At 42.9% G+C, this 17,406-nt stretch overlaps 1 protein-coding gene across 1 annotated transcript in view; it reads left to right on the top strand.

The window, feature by feature from the left end:
• Positions 1-1,898: 1,898 nt before the first annotated feature.
• Positions 1,899-17,406, top strand: part of RAB23 (RAB23, member RAS oncogene family) — a 28,478-nt gene continuing 12,970 nt past the window's right edge. The window contains exons 1-3 of the mRNA XM_070361246.1: positions 1,899-2,149; positions 8,543-8,762; positions 11,388-11,473. Of these exons, the coding sequence (XP_070217347.1) occupies positions 8,608-8,762; positions 11,388-11,473 (241 nt within the window). The 5' untranslated portion in view covers positions 1,899-2,149; positions 8,543-8,607. The remainder of the gene's footprint in view (positions 2,150-8,542; positions 8,763-11,387; positions 11,474-17,406) is intronic.

Here is a 17,406-nt window from a genome sequence, read left to right as displayed (position 1 = left end):
TGGCGTGCTGCGATTCATGGGGTGGAAAAGAGTCGGACACGACTGAGCGACTGATCTGATCTGATCTGATCTGATATTACTTAAGTTTACCAGACAATGGACTTCCCTGGTGCCTCAGACGCTAAAGCATCTGTCTACAATGCGGGAGACAGGGTTCGATCCCTGGGTTGGGAAGATCCCTTGGAGAAGGAAATGGCAATCCACTCCAGTACTATTGTCTGGAAAGTCCCATGGACAGAGGAGCCTGGTAGGCTACAGTCCATGGGGTCGCAAAGAGTCGGACACGACTGAGCGACTTCACATTCATGTACCAGACGATACTAACCAAATCCTACAGATAAGGTGGGTATCTGACATTAAATTTCTTGCAAATAATTACTATGTTTACAAGACTATATTGAAATTATAGCTAAAACAATTTGTACATTTTTAAACTAAAAAATTTAAATTACTGCACCACATAATTCATATACATATATATGTGCATAAGTGTACAGTTTAGTAGATTTTCAGCAAATCATGTGTAACTAGCACCAAGATCAACAACCAGAGCCCATTAGAAGCCCCTCCCCCATTCACTAGCCCCTCCTCACCTAGGTAATCGCTATCATGACTTTTAGCATATTATTTTTCCTATTTTTGGGCTTTATAGAGATGGCCTTACCCCTATGTTCTTTCCTGTCTGACATCTTATGCTCAACTTTATGTTTTCGCAGTTTATCCATGTTGTCGCCTGTAGTAGGTCATTCTTTTCATTGCTGAGAAGTATCCCATTATATGAACACTGTGAATGTATTACCTTATTCTATCCTTGATGGTCTTTTTGGTTATTTCCATTTGCGGTTATTAAAACAAATGCATCGTCAACATTCTGATAACTGTTGGTGCCTTGTAAGCACACATTTCTCTTGGCTGTACACATAACCATGGAACTGCTGGGTCACAGGGTTGGCTTCTATAGTCCAGTTCAGTTTAGTCGCTCAGTCGTGTCCGATTCTTTGCAATCCCATGGACTGCAGCAGCTAGGTCTCCCTGTCAATCACCAACTCCCGGAGTTTGCTCAAACTCAGGTCCGTTGAGTCGGTGATGCCATCCAACCACCTCATCCTCTGTCGTCCCCTTCTCCTCCCGCCTTCAGTCTTTCCTAGCATCAGGGTCTTTTCAAATGAGTAAGCTCTTTGCATCAGATGGCCAAAGTATTGGAATTTCAGCTTCAGCATCAGTCCTTCCAATGAATGTTCAGGACTGATTTCCTTTAGGATGGACTGGTTGGATCTCCTTGCAGTCCAAGGGACTCTCAAGAGTCTTCTCCAACACCACAGTTCAAAAGCATCAATTCTTCGAAGCTCAGCTTTGTTTATAGTCCAACTCTCACATCCATACATGACCACTGGAAAAACCATAGGCTTGGCTTCTATAGTACAGCGCCAAATTGTTTTCGAAAGTTGTTTTTTTTTTTTTTTTTAGTAATTTATACTCCAGCAGCATGAGGAATTCAGTTATTCCACATCCTCATCAGCTTGTGGAGTATCCGTCCCCGTGAAGCAAAGTTTAGGTTGCTTTGGGGGCGAACCTCCGGATTTTGGTTTGGTTGTCTGAGTTATTAACCACCGCAGACTTCCACTCGGTCCAGCCACAGCGTGTGAACTCAGCGCGTTTCGAGGTTTTGCTCTCCCCGCCCCTTGGAGGTCCTCTCAGTCAGGCGCATCAGGTGCGTCCAGGGCGGCCGGTCCTGTGAAGACTCTGAAGGCCGCCCCCCGTGCAGCGGAAGCGCGTGCAGCGCCTTCCCGGCCGCTTCCTCTCGCGGCCAGGTAGCGCCCGGCGCCTGCTGCCGCGGCCGGCTGGAGGCGGGGACCCGCGCGCGCGTGCGCACCGCGAGCCCGGCGCATGCTCGGAGCGCGGAGGGGCCGGGCTGAGCGGAGGCAGGGCGCCCGCTCCCGGCCCTTCCCGGCGAGGTACTGAGCACCACCCGTTCCGAGCCCTGCTGCCAGTAAAGTTCCCGAAGCATCACAGTCACCCCTAAAGAGCGAAGAGGGCACGAGCCGGCCGGACGCCCAGCCGGGGGCCGGCGCGCTCGGACGCGGCGAGGCGGCGGTTGCGCCGCGCCCCGGAGGAGCTGTAGCACCGGGCGGCGGGCGGCGCAGGGAGGGTGAGTAGCGGCTCGCGCCCGGGCCGGCGGCCGCACTCCTCGCCGTCGTCGCGGCCCGGGGCCTGCGCAGGGGCGCGGCGGGGCCTCCAAGCCGGGCGCTCGCTCCCACCCGGCCGCCGCGCGCACGCCTGGAGCGCGGGCCCGGGCCCGGCGGCGGACCCCCGGCCCCCGTCTCCCCGCCCCTCCCCGCGCCCCAGTCTCCCCGTGCTCCTGGCGCCCCGCGTCTCCCTGGCTCCCTCGTCTCCCCGCTCTCCCTTCTCCCCGCTCTCCCCTGGCCCCCGCGTCTCCCCCCGCCCCGGTCTCCCTGGACGTGGCGGGCCGTCCAGTGCCGGTCGGGGATGGCTGGGCAAGGGCCCCAGCCCACCCTGGCTTCCAGACCGGGTCCAGGCAGCGGGCCCCTCCCTGCCCGGCCGCACCCTGCCCGGGGTGTTGCCGGGGTGCCCGTGGAATACGGATGAACCGGCTGCGCGCTCCCCTTGACACCCGGCGCGGCAGAGTCGCTTCCCATGGGGACCCCAGGCTCGGGACCCTTAGGGTGTGATAGGGAGACAGCTTCACTGTCACGGCCCGGGCAAGTGACTTTACAGTCTGAGAAGGACTGTTTACGTCTCTAGATTTCATACAGGTCAGGATATCTTCCAGGTAACTTCAGTGAACCTGAGGTTTTCCGTGTTTAAGTATAATCATAACGTGTTGAAGTACAGGCAGTGATGGAAAAACCACTGTTTTAATCATTGAGTTAACTCTTCCTTTTCTAATGTATTGGACTGCTGTTGATTGTAAACTTAAACTTGGGAATAGAACACATATACAGTATTACTGTCAAGCTTTTAAGGTATTATACTTAGAATGATACTTTTCTAAGAACTTGATTGTGTTCTTTTTAGTCTGTAGAGAAGTGAGTGGCTGATGATAATCACAAAGGTCAGACTGCCTGTGTTAAGATCTAATTCCACTTATTTTTCTTTATATTTTATTCTTTTAAACGTTATCATGTGATAAAGTGGACTTTTTTGGGGAGTGTGCAGTTCTGTGAATTTTAGATTCATGTAACCACCATAATAGAATATGGAACAGTTCTGTCACCTCCAACCACTCATGCTGTCTTTCGTCTCATAAACTCCCCCTTATTCCAACCCCTGGCAATTACTGATCTTCTCTAGAATGTCATATAAATGGAATCATACAACATGTAAGCTTTTTTCACTCAGTACAATGCCTTTGAGATTCCTTCAAGTTGCTGCATGTATCAATGTATCCTTTTTTCTTACTGAGTAGTATTCTGGTGGATGGATATGCATCCGCTGGAGGACGTGGGATTGTTTCTAGTTTATGGTGACTATAGCTGCTGTAATCATTCCTATGCAGGTTTTTGTGTGAACATCAGTTTTTGTTTCTGTGCTGCTGCTGTTGCTGCTAAGTCGCTTCAGTCGTGTCGAACTCTGTGCGACTCCAGAGACGGCAGCCCACCAGGCTCCCCCGTCCCTGGGATTCTCTAGGCAAGAACACTGGAGTGGGTTGCCATTTCCTTTTTCAATGCATGAAAGTGAAAAGTGAAAGTGAAGTCGCTTAGCCGGGTCTGACTCCCAGCGACCCCATGGACTGCAGCCTACCAGGCTCCTCCCTCCATGGGATTTGCCAAGCAAGAGTACTGGAGTGGGTTGCCATTGCCTGTCATCAGCCAAATGTTTGTGGGGCTTTTTGGAAAGTAAAAGAGAGAAAACTTACCATAGGAGTTTTAAGACTTTCCAGTCAAGGGAAATTCATGCTACTGCTGCTGCTAAGTCGCTTCAGTCGTGTCGGACTCTGTGCAGTCCCATAGACGGCAGCCCACCAGGCTCCCCCGTCCCTGGGATTCTCCAGGCAAGAACACTGGAGTGGGTTGCCATTTTGTTTCTCTAGGGTACTGCTACGATTAGTGTTGTAGGATCACATAAAGTATGTTTAACTTTATAAGAAACTGTCACACAGGTTTCCAGAGTGCCTATCATTTTGCATTCTCACCAGCAAAATGTGAGAGTTGCAGTTGCTCCACTTCCTGTCTAGCACTTGGTGTAGTCAGATTTTTTAATTTAGCCATTCTGATAGGCATATAGTGGTAATGGCAACCCACTCCTGTATTCTTGCCTGGGAAATCTCATGGACAGAATGTGAGCCTGGTGGGCTGCAGTCTGTGGGGTCGCAAAGAGTAGGATGCAGCAACGGAGCCCAGTGTGTCTTTAACTAATGGCCAAAGCTGTTGAATATCTTTTTGTGTGCTTACTTGGCATATATAATCTTGGGTGAATATCTGGCCAAGACTTTTACCTATTTTTAAATTTGGTAGTTTCTTATGTTGACTTTTTAAGGTTCTTTATATGCTCTGGATACAAGTTGTTAGGTATGTTTTGCAACTATTTTCTTGCAGTCTATAACTTGTTTTATTGTTTTAACAGGATCTTTCACAGAGCTGATATTTTTAATTTTGATGAAATCTAATTTATCTATATTTCCTTTTGTACATCTTTTGGTAGCATGTCTAAGAATTTTGCCTAATCCCAGGTCAAGAAGGTTTTCACCTTCTAGATATTAAAGTTTTACATTTAGATCTATAATCTATTTTGAATTATTTATATAAGATGTGAGATTTAGGGAAGGTTTACTTTTTTGCATATGAATGTCCAGTTGTTCCATCACAATTTGTTGAAAAGACTGCCTTGTCTCCATTTAATAGTTTTGCATTTTTGTCAAACATCAATTGGCTGTATTTTCGTGGGTCTATTTTTGGGCCCTCTGTTGTATTGGGCCTGTGCTGTGTTGATTTCTGTATCTTTCTCTTTGCCAGTATCACTCTTCATGAATGTAGCTTTATAGTGTCTTAAAATTGGGTGGTATGATTTTCTCCAACTTTCAGTCAATTCAGTCAGTCAGTCGTGTCTGAATTTGATTCATATCAAAGAATTTCGTTTTGGGAGGATGCTATTGTAAATATCATTTAAATTTTTTTTGGCTTCAAATTGTACCTTGTTAGGATATTAGAAATACAGTTCAGTCTTATGTGTTACTCTTGTATCCTGTGTCCTTGCTAAATTCACTTACTAGTTTCAGGATTGTTTGTTTGATTCCTTGGACAATCCATAGACAACCATGTCATCTGTGAATAGGGATAGTTTTTCCCTATTGTCTGTAAGCACTTTGTGTATTTTTGTTGCTATTGCTCTGGCCATGCCTAATGATAAACCGGAGTAGTGAGAATGAACATCCTTACCTTGTTCTCACTCTAAGGGGGAAAGCAGTCTGTCTTTCAGAATTAAGTATGATGTTAGCTGTATGTTTTTCTGTGTGTTTTTTTTAATAGATGCCCTTTATCAGGCTGAAAAATTCCCCTTCTCTTTCTAGTTTGCTGAGAAATTTTCTCACAAATGGATGTTGAATTATGTTAAATACTTCCTCTGCATTAGTTGATATGGTGATGGGGTTTTCCTTCTTTACTCTATTAATGTGGTGGATTACATTGATATTTTAATGTTGAAACAGCCTTGCATTCCCAAGTAAAGCCCATTTGGTCCTATTTATTCTTTTTGTGCATTGCTGGATGTGATTTACTCATATTTTGTTGAAGATTTTTGCATTATGTTCATGAGGGGCTGTCTGTCTGGTTTTCTTTTTTGTACTGTCTTTGTGTGGTGCTGGTATCAAGATAATGCTGGCTTTATAAAATAAGTTAGGGGATGTTTCCTTCTCTTCTATATTCTGGGGGAATTGTGTATCATTCTTGAACTGTTTGGTAGAATTCTTCAGTGAAATCACCTGAGCTTGGAGCTTTCTTTTTGAGTTTTTAAAGTTACAGATTTTATTTTCCTAATAGTTATATCAATTTTATTGATTTCTTCTCTTTATTATTTCCATCCTTTTGCTTGCTTTGGGTTTATTTTGCACTTGTTTTTCCAGTTTTTTGACGTGGGACCTTAGGTTATTGCTTTGAGACTTTTCTTCCTTTCTAAGGTAAGCATTTCAGTTCAGTTCAGTTCAGTCACTCAGTTGTGTCCGACTCTTTGCAACCCCATGAATCACAGCACGCCAGGCCTCCCTGTCCATCACCAACTCCCGGAGTTCACTCAGACTCACGTCCATCGAGTCAGTGATGCCATCCAGCCATCTCATCCTGTGTCATCATCTTCTCCTCCTGCCCCCAATCCCTCCCAGCATCAGAGTCTTTTCCAATGAGTCAACTCTTCGCATGAGGTGGCCAAAGTCCTGGAGATTCAGCTTTAGCATCATTCCAAAGAAATCCCAGGGCTGATCTCCTTCAGAATGGACTGGTTGAATCTCCTTGCAGTCCAAGGGACTCTATTTAGTGTTGTAAATTTTCTCTCTCAGCACTAAGTTAGCTGTGTCCAACAAATTTTTGACACTTTGTATTTTCATTTTATTTCAATTCAGTTATTTTTAAAATTTCTCTTGAGCTTCTGTTTTGGCCCATGGATTGTTGAGAAATCTGTTTTTAGTTTCCAAATGCTTGGAGACTTTCCTGTTATCTTTCTGTTACTGACTTCTAGTTTGATCCCACTGTGGTCTCTTTATTTTAATTTTTTTGAGGGTTGTTTGATGGCCTAGACTATGTCCTATCTTGATACATGTTCAGTGGGTGCTTGAAGAATGTTCTGCTGTTGTGTGGACAGCTCTATAAATGTCAATTACATTCTGATATTTTTATGGTGTTTTTATAATTTCATTTTGTTTTATCATGTTTTCTAGTATTTTTGAGTATTTCTTTGTGTAACTTGTTTAGCCGTGTAGATAATTTATCACAGTCTATTGGTGTCAGCATTTTACAAGCCCAAGCGAAGTATAGAAACCTTACCTCCCTTCACATCCTTTTGTTCTCTCCCATGTATAAATAATTGTCTTAAATGTTTTCTCTACGTATATTGAAAACCACATCGAACAGTATTATGATTTTTCTTTCAACTGTCACATGTAACATAGAACATTCAAGAGGATAAGTCTCTCTGTATTTATCCATATTTTTGCTTCTGTCATCTTTCTTTGGTTCTGATACTTTAGGTTGTTTTAATAATTTAATTATGTCTGAAGTGGAGACCTAGAACTTGTACTTTAACAAGTACTTTTAGATGCTTCTTAAATCATGCAAGTTTATGGAGCACTAGGGCCAGTTACTGAGTCTCCATTAGGGACAAAGAAAGGAATGCTCTTCACATTTCAGACATGTTTTGTGTAGTGGTTGTATAAATGAATTTTTGGTTCAGGTAGCTAGAATATAATAGTTAAGTAGGTAGGAACTTGGATAGCATTAATAATTTTAAGAAATGTGAAAAAATTAGCCCTCTGTTCTAAGGGTCTAGACAGTTCATTCAGTCTAAAATGCAAACAGTATAGGTACTACTGCTTCCATTGTGTGAATAACTGTAACTAGTCTGAAAGTAACGGAGAAGGCGATGGCACCCACTCCAGTACTCTTGCCTGGAAAATCCCATGGACAGATGAGCCTGGTAGGCTGTAGTTCATGGGGTTGCTAAGAGTTGGACACGACTGAGCGACTTAACTTTCACTTTCCTGCATTGGAGAAGGAAATGGCAACCCACTCCAGTGTTCTTGCCTGGAGAATTACAGGGACAGGAGAGCCTGGTGGGCTGCCGTCTATGGGATTGCACAGAGTCGGACACGACTGAAGTGACTTAGCAGTAGCAGCAGTCTGAAAGTAAAGAAAAAAAGTATGCTGTAAGATTATGGGTAATGGATTCATTGTAACCTAAATACTAAAGTGCTGTAACTTAAGAGCTGGATGCTGTCACTTGGTTGCATAGTATATTACACAAGACCCTTTTGGGTGCGGACCTAGGGATGTTAATTATCACTTGTGAGGATGATGAGCAGTTCCCTTAGACTTTGTATTTGTTTCCCATTTGGTGTTAACTATCTATGGAGGATTTCTTCTGGTGTATGAAACTACCATTTTTTGAATGCTTAACTTTCACTGTGCTAAGTGCTTTATATGTATCGATCAATGATCCTGTGAGGTTAAATATCTTCAGAAAACTGAAGCTTGAAGAGGATAAGCAATAACTTCACAAAGAGCACAGAACCAGTAAAAGGCAACTTTAAGTCAGGCCTCAACTCTAAAGCCCATAGTCTTTATCGGCTAATCTTTGTGAAAGGCAGAATCTACTCATTTATCACTACCTAAAAGTCATACATTGTGCTATTGATAAGGATTCAAAAGTGAATATTATTGTGTCTCTTTTCATAGAATTTAAGTTAAATGAACAGAGTGGGGAGGGGGGCCCTTCATCATGGAAACAAATTCTTGGAATTCAGTTTGATTATTTCTTGATAAAATAATTATAGCTTATTTTTATGTCATGAAAAGAATAATTTCATTTTAAACCACAGGTTTGAGAGAGAAGATCTGATCACCTGGAATTAAAGTTGGCACAGAAACCTTTTCAACTCCAAAAATGTTGGAGGAAGATATGGAAGTGGCCATCAAGATGGTGGTTGTAGGGAACGGTGCAGTTGGAAAGTCAAGTATGATTCAGCGGTATTGCAAAGGCATTTTTACAAAAGACTACAAGAAAACCATTGGAGTTGATTTTTTGGAGCGACAAATCCAGTATGTACTTGGCCATTTTATCCTCTGGGTTTTGGTTTGTGAGCAGTGTCCGATGACGGTGTCGGAACGACGGTGACTGGTTACCGCACAAACGCTAGGCGTCAGGCGGCAGCGATGTTCAGTCACTCACTCCTTCGTGTGTCCTCACCGTCTTTCTCCCCCCTCCTCCATCTCTCCCTTTCCTCTGTCATTTTTCTTCTTTTTTGCTACCCTTCTCCCTTCTCTCTTTTTTTCTACTTATATCTGTTTTATATTTATTGGTGGCACCTTGGGCACGTTTTTAAAAAATTTCATTGATTATTTGGCTGTGTTGGGTCTCAGTTGTGGCGCACGGACTCTGGTTGCAGCACGTGGGCTCAGTTGCTCCGTGGCTTGTGGACCTTGGTTCCCTGACCAGGGTTGAGCCCGTGTCCCCTGTGCTGCAAGTCGGATTGTTAACCACCAGGCCACAGGGACGTCCCATCGTGGGCACTTCTTAGATAGAAAGTAGTGCTTGATTCTGCTGAGATTTCTGTCCACAATTTTATTTGGAAGGAAAGTTACCTTTCACAGTAATTTTCATCTCTTATATATTAAGGGATCTGTTTGTATAATCTTCTCTTTTTAAAACTGGACAGGACTATGTAGAAGTTAGAGAATTAATAATTTATTTTTACTTTAAAGAAATAAGAGAAGGATTTGAGGGGATTAAATACGCCTGTGAAAAGGAAATCCAGTTCTAAAACACATCAAAGTAACAATTTTTGTCCTTAGTCCTGAGAACTTTTGAGGTTATTTTAAATTGTAGGAGACAAACTAAAATTTATCACAGAGAAATAAGTAACATTAAACAAATCTGACGTAACTGTCCCAGACATTAGCATCAGAGATAATTGTGTTCATTGTTGTAAAAATTGTTGAATTTATAATCTGTTCACCTTCTTTCTAAAAATGCTTCTGTTTTTGCTTCCTTTCTTAGGTGTCTTAAGAGGATTCATTTCAAATCTTGATGATGTTTATTTTTGTACTTGTTATCTGGACCAAATTAATATTTTAAGTATATAGTTGACCCTCATTATTTGTAGATTCCATGTTAATATTTTAAGTATGCAGTTAGTTACTTCTCATTATTTGTGGACTTTGTATGTTCGGATTCACTACTTGCTAAAATGTATTTGCGACCCCAGACTCGGGACCCCATTCATGGACATGTACAGAGCCTCAAAACATTTGCGTCACCTGCACACACAGGTCTGGTTGAGGCTGAACGCGACGACCTCCATCTTTTTGTTTCATCTCTCATAAGTACATAAGTGGCCTTTTCCTGTTCTGTTTTTGTGTGTTTTGTTGGTTTTGCTGTTTAAAACGGCCCCAAGCCTAGAACTGAAGTGCTGTCTGGTGAGCTGTGATGTGCCTCGTGGAGAAGACACATGTATTAAATAAGCTTCTTTCAAGTACCAGTAATAGTGCTGTTGGCCATGAGTTCAAAGGTGATGAATCAACAATATATATTAAATAAGGTGTCTTTAAATAGAACAATGCAGAAAAAGAAGTTATATATTGATTGGTTGATGCAGTTGTAACCAGGAGCTTGAAGGCCCCTTGCCGGGTATTTTCGCTCAGAGCCACGGTTCAGGACTTGCTGACTGGCTGTTGGCAGTGGCTCTATAAAGGGACTGCTGCCCGTGAGTAAGACAGGAGGTGCACAGAACAGTCAGTGTCTGCCTGAAGGGGCCCGCGCGGTGAGCTGCTTGGTCCTCTCTCTCTGGTCTCCGCGTTAGAGTAGGCCGGCCGGAGGCGGCAGCTGACCTGAGGAAGCTTTCTCAGGACAGGCCAGGATCCTGTGGATACCAGCCTCCACAGACACTCAGTTCCATGTACCAGATGGCATAGTGTTTGCATTTAACCTCCACACGTGCTCCCATAGACTTTCATTATCTCCACATCACTTACAACATCTAATACAAGGTAAATGCTGCGTGAATAGTTGCCGGACACATGGCATGTTCAGGTTTTGCTTTTTGGAACTTTCTAGAGTTTTTCCCACATATTTTCAAAAAATAATTTTATTTATTTCTGGCTGTGCTGGGTCTTTGTTGCTGAGTGGGCTTTTTTCTAGTTGCGGTGCGTGGGCTTCTCATCGCGGAGGCTTCTCATGTGCGGCACTAGGCTCTAGGGCGTGACTTCAGTGGTTGTGGCGCGCGGGCTCGGAAGTCCGGCTCCTGGTTCTGGAGCACAGGCTCCATAGTGTGATTCGCAGGCTCAGTGGCTCTGCGTGGGATCTCCCAGGATAAGGGATCGGACCCATGTCTTCTTTACCACTGAGCCACCCGAGAAGCCCTCCAAATATATTCTGTCTGTGGTTGGTTGAATCTGCAGGTGTGGGCCCTTCTGATGCTAGTCCTAGAGCCACCTCTATCTGTGACTGTTGTTGAAGGAAGAAACACAACAGGTAACTCCAAATCGTGTAAAGTGACAGCGTTAAGGGGTGTCTTTCACCCTTTACTCTCACTGTGGTTAATGGTCTCAGCACTTAAAAGCACTTAGACTTTTTCAGATTGAAGCCCACAATGTAGTTTTAATACCTCCAGATTTTAAAAATAAAGACATTTCCTTTGCATATAAAATAAATTCATCTCGTTTCAGAGTTAATGACGAAGATGTCAGGCTCATGTTATGGGATACAGCGGGTCAGGAGGAGTTTGACGCGATAACCAAGGCCTACTATCGAGGTAAGTTGTGGGTGTCTTTAGTCTGTTTGGATGTGTTCTTTTGGCTGAACAAAGAATTTTGCCTTTTTTGTTCCCCATAGAAGGATTTCTCTTTAAGAATATTTAAATTAATTCCAAAGTATTTTTGAAAACCCCAGGCCCTTATTCTTATAAAGATCTCATTGGGTGGTAAATAATACTTTATACTATAGACTGTTTGTGTCTGCCTTGGAATTACATGACTCATACAGGCATTCCCAGACCTAGTAAGTCAGAAACTATGAAATGTCTTCTCTGACTCCAGGGAAATGACTATGTAGTCAGAGAATGGAAACTACTATAAGAAAAAGGAAAACTCCAGCAAACAAAATGGCATTTTGTTATGACATTAATGTGTGTGGGTACAGCCTTTTCAGGGCTGCACAAATTCAGAGAAGTATGAGGTACAAGTGAAAGGAAAGAGCTACCATGACAGGATCTAAGACTAAATTGTGGGCAGAATTCCCCTTTTTACCTACCTAGCTTTTTTCTCTAAATTCTCAGTATATAATGCATTCTTTTTGTGAGAAATAAATAGGTTGGTTTATTTCTTTTTAAGCTTTTAACACTGTGATTTGCCAGTATTACTTTTTCATTAGTGTGGTTATTTTTTGAGAAAGTAATTACCATTATGTATTTCTAATAAGACAAGTTTGTGTGAGTCTACAATTATTTCAAAATGAAGTTAAAAAAAGAACTGGTCAAATGTGAAAAATGATTTTATTTGTATATGAATAAAAAGGAGAAAATGTTGCAATTGTACATTAAGGATATCATTTGGGTCCCTAATTTAAAGAAAAAGACCAGGTAGCTAAAAATATTTTAATTTCCACTGCAGTTGAGGTTATAACCCTTTTTCCAGTTTTTGCCATAAGACTGTGTTCATTATCATCTATTAATTTTTTTAACTTGGCTCATCGAGTTTGTCACAGACTTCTTATTTTAACTGTTCAGTTTAGTTCAGTCGCTCAGTTGTGTCCAACTGTTTGTGACCCCATGGACTGCAGCATGCCAGGCTTCCCTGTCCATCACCAACTCCTGGAGTTTACTCAGACTCTTGTCCATTGAGTCGGTGATGCCATCCAACCATCTCATCCTCTCTCGTCCCCTTCTCCTCCTGCCTTCAACCTTTCCCAGCGTCAGGGTCTTTTCAGATGAGTCAGCTCTTGGCATCAGGTGGCCAAAGTATTGGAGCTTCAGCTTCAGCATCAGTCCTTCCAATGAACATTCAGGACTGATCTCCTTTAGGATGGACTGGTTGGATCTCCTTGCAGTCCAAGGGACTCTCAAGAGTCCTCTCCAACACCGCAGTTCAAAAGCATCAATTCTTTGGTGCTCAGCATGCTTCATGGTCCAACTCTCACATCCATACATGACTGCCGGAAAAACCATAGCTTTGACTAGACGGACCTTTGTTGGCAAAGTAATGTCTCTGCTTTTGAATATGCTATCTAGCTTGGTCATAACTTTTCTTCCAAGGAGCAAATGTCTTTTAATTTCATGGCTGCAGTCACCATCTGCAGTGGTTTTGGAGCCCAAGAAAATAAAGTCTGTCACTGTTTCCCTTGTTTCCCTATCTATTTGCCGTGAAGTGATGGGACTGGATGCCATGATCTTCATTTTTGAAATGTTGAGTTTTAAGCCAGCTTTTTCATTCTCCTCTATGACTTTCATCAAGAGGCTCTTTAGTTTCTCTTCCTGCCCTAAGGGTCATGTCATCTGCATATCTGAGGTTATTGATATTTCTCTTGGCAATCTTGATTCCAGCTTGTGCTTCATCCAGCCCAGCATTTCTCATGACGTACTCTGCATATATCATCCATTTCTCTTTCATATGTTTACAAAAGACATTCTTTGCCAGAAACTAAAACGAGAGCCCGTAATTATTAGTATTTACATCTTAATGGAAGAACTGACTGATGCTGAAGCTGAAACTCCAGTACTTTGGTCACCTCATGTGAAGAGTTGACTCATTGGAAAAGACTCTGATGCTGGGAGGGATTGGGGGCAGGAGGAGAAGGGGACGACAGAGGATGAGATGGCTGGATGGCATCACCGACTCGATGCACATGAGTTTGGGTAAACTCCAGGAGTTGGTGATGGACAGGGAGGCATGGTGTGCTGTGATTCATGGTGTCGCGAAGAGTCGGACACGACTGAGCGACTGAACTGAACATTTTAATTTACTATGGGTGATACTCAAATTTCTTTTCCCTTTGTTTCATTTGGATTAGAAGGCTTTAAACAGATTTAATCTCCCTGTATTTAACGTTTTAAAGCTATCATAAGTATATAAATAGATCTGTTAAAAGCTTTTCTTAAAATGTAACTTTTTTTAGCCAACTCTGTTAAAATGGCAGAGGGTGGATGCTGAGCCAGGTCTTAAGCCTTAGCTTTTTTCCCCTCACATCCCTATTTGAATTAAGGAACAAACAGTGGCAACATTATGTCAATTTGACATATTGGACATTCTTTTATGCTTTTTTTTTAGGCTCCATAAGAATGCTTTTGGCTACTGACAGCAGAAAATAGATTTCACACTGACTTATTTACCGTCTGTTGACTTGTTAGTGGGAGTAGCTTTCAGTTGCGGTTTTGTTGGGATGGTAGCCTCACTAATCTCCGGGCTGGCACCCTCCCAATGTGGGGTTCCTCCTCATGTTGATTTTCCTCTAGGCTGCAGGGTTACAGTGCTTTGTTCACATCCTTGGGGACCCAAGGTTACTTCCCACAACTGTGTATCAAAAGTCCAGAGCTTTTATCTGATCAGACCACCTTTGACCAGATTACAGTGAGAAGTTAGAGGAAGATGATTAACCTAATCGGCTTGTTGCACATGTGGCCCCCCCAGGGCAGATGGTAGGGTTGGCTGCCTAAACTGTAGGCTGCTGTTCAGAGAGGGAGAGGTGTTCTCAGAGGCAGGGGTGCAGGATGACAATTGGCACCAGGTAACATCTGCTTCTAGTGTAGATTCCAGTGATGATTTAATTAAGCAGAAATAAAGAGTAGGGAGAAAAGGTAAGGTGGGCAGAATGAGTTCTGATGGAGATTCAGTGACTGAAACACTATGCCTTAAAAAATTATGACCTACTAATTTTTATTCTAAAAATGTGTTATTCAAGATACATAAAAATTATATTTAAAAAAAATTATTATAATTCATTTAAAAGACCTATTACAGCAAGATTGTTGCTCCAAGGGGTGGTTATGTTCTTAGAGTACTGGCTTAATTGCACAGTGAGGCATGTGGAAACATGATTTCCTTGTCAGTAGGTTAGAACAGAGTGCAGATCATATTAGGAAGTCTTTAGCACCCCAGATGACTCCTCTTAAACTCTTAAGGAAGTCCACCCTTGGCAATAGAAACCATACTTAGAAAGTTGCATACAACATAAAAGAGATTTTCATTACAGTTTTTTACTGTGACTTGGTTCTCAGGAAAAAAAAAAAAGCTTCTGACTAAATATATGGAAATGAGGTTTTAGACTTAAGACCTGTTATTTGAGATTATGCACATAAATAGCTGAGTGCTAGGAATTGATGCTTTTGAACTGTGGTGTTGGAGAAGACTCTCGAGAGTCCCTTGGACTGCAAGGAGATCCAGCCAGTCCGTCCTGAAGGAAATCAGTCCTGAATGTGCATTGGCAGGACTGATGCTAAAGCTGAAACTCTGATACTTTGGCCACCTGATGCGAAGAGCCAACTCATTGGAAAAGACCCTGATGCTGGGAAAGATTTAAGGCAGGAGGAGAAGAGGACAACAGAGGATGAGGTGGTTGGATGGTGTCACCAAGTCAGTGGACATGGGTTTGAGCAAGCTCTGGGAGTTGGTAATGGACAGGGAAGCCTGGTGTGCTGCTGTCCATGGGGTTGCAAAGACTCGGACATGACTGAGCGACTATACTGAACTCACATAAGTAGAAGAAAACACTTATTTTCTTAAAAAAAAAAAAAAAAAAAAACTTTATTTCACAAATATAAATGAATATAAATTGTTGGAAATTGAATAGCTCTGGACAAGAAACTGGTTTTAAGTTATAATTATAAACACAAGAATTAAGGAATAACAGAATTAGATTGCAATGTCAGGTTTGTTTTGAAGTTAAATGAGCATGGAATCTGTGACAAATTGGTTCATTGAATAATTTGTGTGCTTTAGGTTATAAAGTGTCAAAAAGAATAGGGGCCAACATTTTAAATCCTTAGTAATATCTATAATAGTGTTTTTAAAGCCTTGTGATTCCAGCTGGCCTTTTCCAGTGTTCTCTAGAGCAGTGTTTCTTCCAATCTGCTGTGCACAGGAATCCCCTGGGGAGCTCATTAAAATGCAGCCTGACTTCCCTAGGTCTGCGGTGGCTCCAAGAGCCTGCTTTCCCGCCGCCTCCCGGGTGACACTGATCCTGCTCCTCAGCCACTCTGGACTGGCCTGCAGCCCATCTTGTAGTATCTGTCAGTGGTTTGAGGACAGAATTAACTCTGCATATTATGTATCTTGGAGAGTATTTTCTGAATTGTATTAAAATATGGTGACTTTTTTGGAATGATCTTGTTAATGAGGAATAAACACTTGCTATTGGTGATCTTGTCATTGACACCAAAAATTTATTCAGAGCTCCGTATTCTGATCTGTGCATAAGTGAGGTAGTCTATTAACTGTTAGAAGTGATCCATTTATGGGTGGTTTGCTGTTACCTATGATATTGAAGAAACTTTTCCAGTGCTCCAGCTTTTAGGGTAGGTAGTATTGAAGGTATGTTGAATAACAGGAAAATAAAGGTCTTTGTAAAATACATGGATAGAAGACACTAGCTGCTTTTCAGTGTCAACAACAGAGAAATTAAAACATTAACTTTTCCAAAGATGTTTAGCACTAACAGAGGTTGGAGGAAGAAAAAGAATGGAGAGCAGCATGGGGTCATTTTATTTTGTTTTTTTTATGGTCATTTAAAAATTAAATGTAGTTATAATTGATATATGGCAGAAAACAACACAATATTAGAAAGCATTCATCCTCCAATGTAAAATAAACACATTAAAAAAAAATAGTTACAATTGTTATGCTGGAGAGCCATAGCTCCTGAAGGTAGGGAAACGCAGCTCTGTGTCTCGCCCCCTCTTTATGTGCGCATGGATGGAGGAGCCTGGTGGTCTGCCGTCTGTGGGGTCGCACAGAGTCGGACACGACTGATGCAGCTTAGCAGCAGCAGCAGGCGGTAGAAGGAAAAGGCCTTTCCTCGACAATACCCTCAGCTCATGTCTCTTCTGCGCGCTCTTTCTTTAACTTTATATTGGAGTGTAGCTGATTAACAGTGTCGTGATAGTTTCAGATGAATAGTGAAGGGATTTAGCCATTCATGTACATGTACCCATTCTCTCCCAGACTTACCTCCCATCCAGGCCAACTCCTGGTCACTCTTAAATAATTTTTCTCAGCTGCCTCAGTGATTTCTAGTCATAAACATATCTCAATTAGTAGTAGGAATAGCCAGATAATGTAAGTTATATCTCTTTTTCTCTGGGACAGGCCTTGTGGTCTGGGAGGGGAATGCGGATGGCTTCACTCCCAGCTCTTCCCAAGCGGGCCAGGCCCTGAGGCCCCTGGAGCGGGCACGGAGCAGGGTGGCAGGGTGGTGTGGTGCCAGGGCCTCTGTGTGCCGATGGTAGCAGGTGCTTCTCTCTCTGGGACTTCGTCCTGGCTTCCTCGGTGCTTCCCGGTCTTGGGGCACAAATGTGTCCTTGATTCTGTCAGCTGATTTCCTTTTTGTGGGAGTCAGCGCTGCACTGCCATCTCCCCTGGTGCCAGCTCCCAGTGCCCCGAAGTGGCCCTGCTGGACATGGTTTGAAGTGACCCTGCGCGGGCTTCTGTCCGGGACGTGGCTCACCTCTGCCCGTGTGAGGCCCTCGTGTGCTGTGGT

The sequence above is a fragment of the Bos mutus genome, chromosome 23, assembly GCF_027580195.1.
Source record: "Bos mutus isolate GX-2022 chromosome 23, NWIPB_WYAK_1.1, whole genome shotgun sequence".
In the NCBI taxonomy this organism is placed as follows: domain Eukaryota; kingdom Metazoa; phylum Chordata; class Mammalia; order Artiodactyla; family Bovidae; genus Bos; species Bos mutus.
This window is presented reverse-complemented; position numbering and strand designations above follow the sequence as displayed.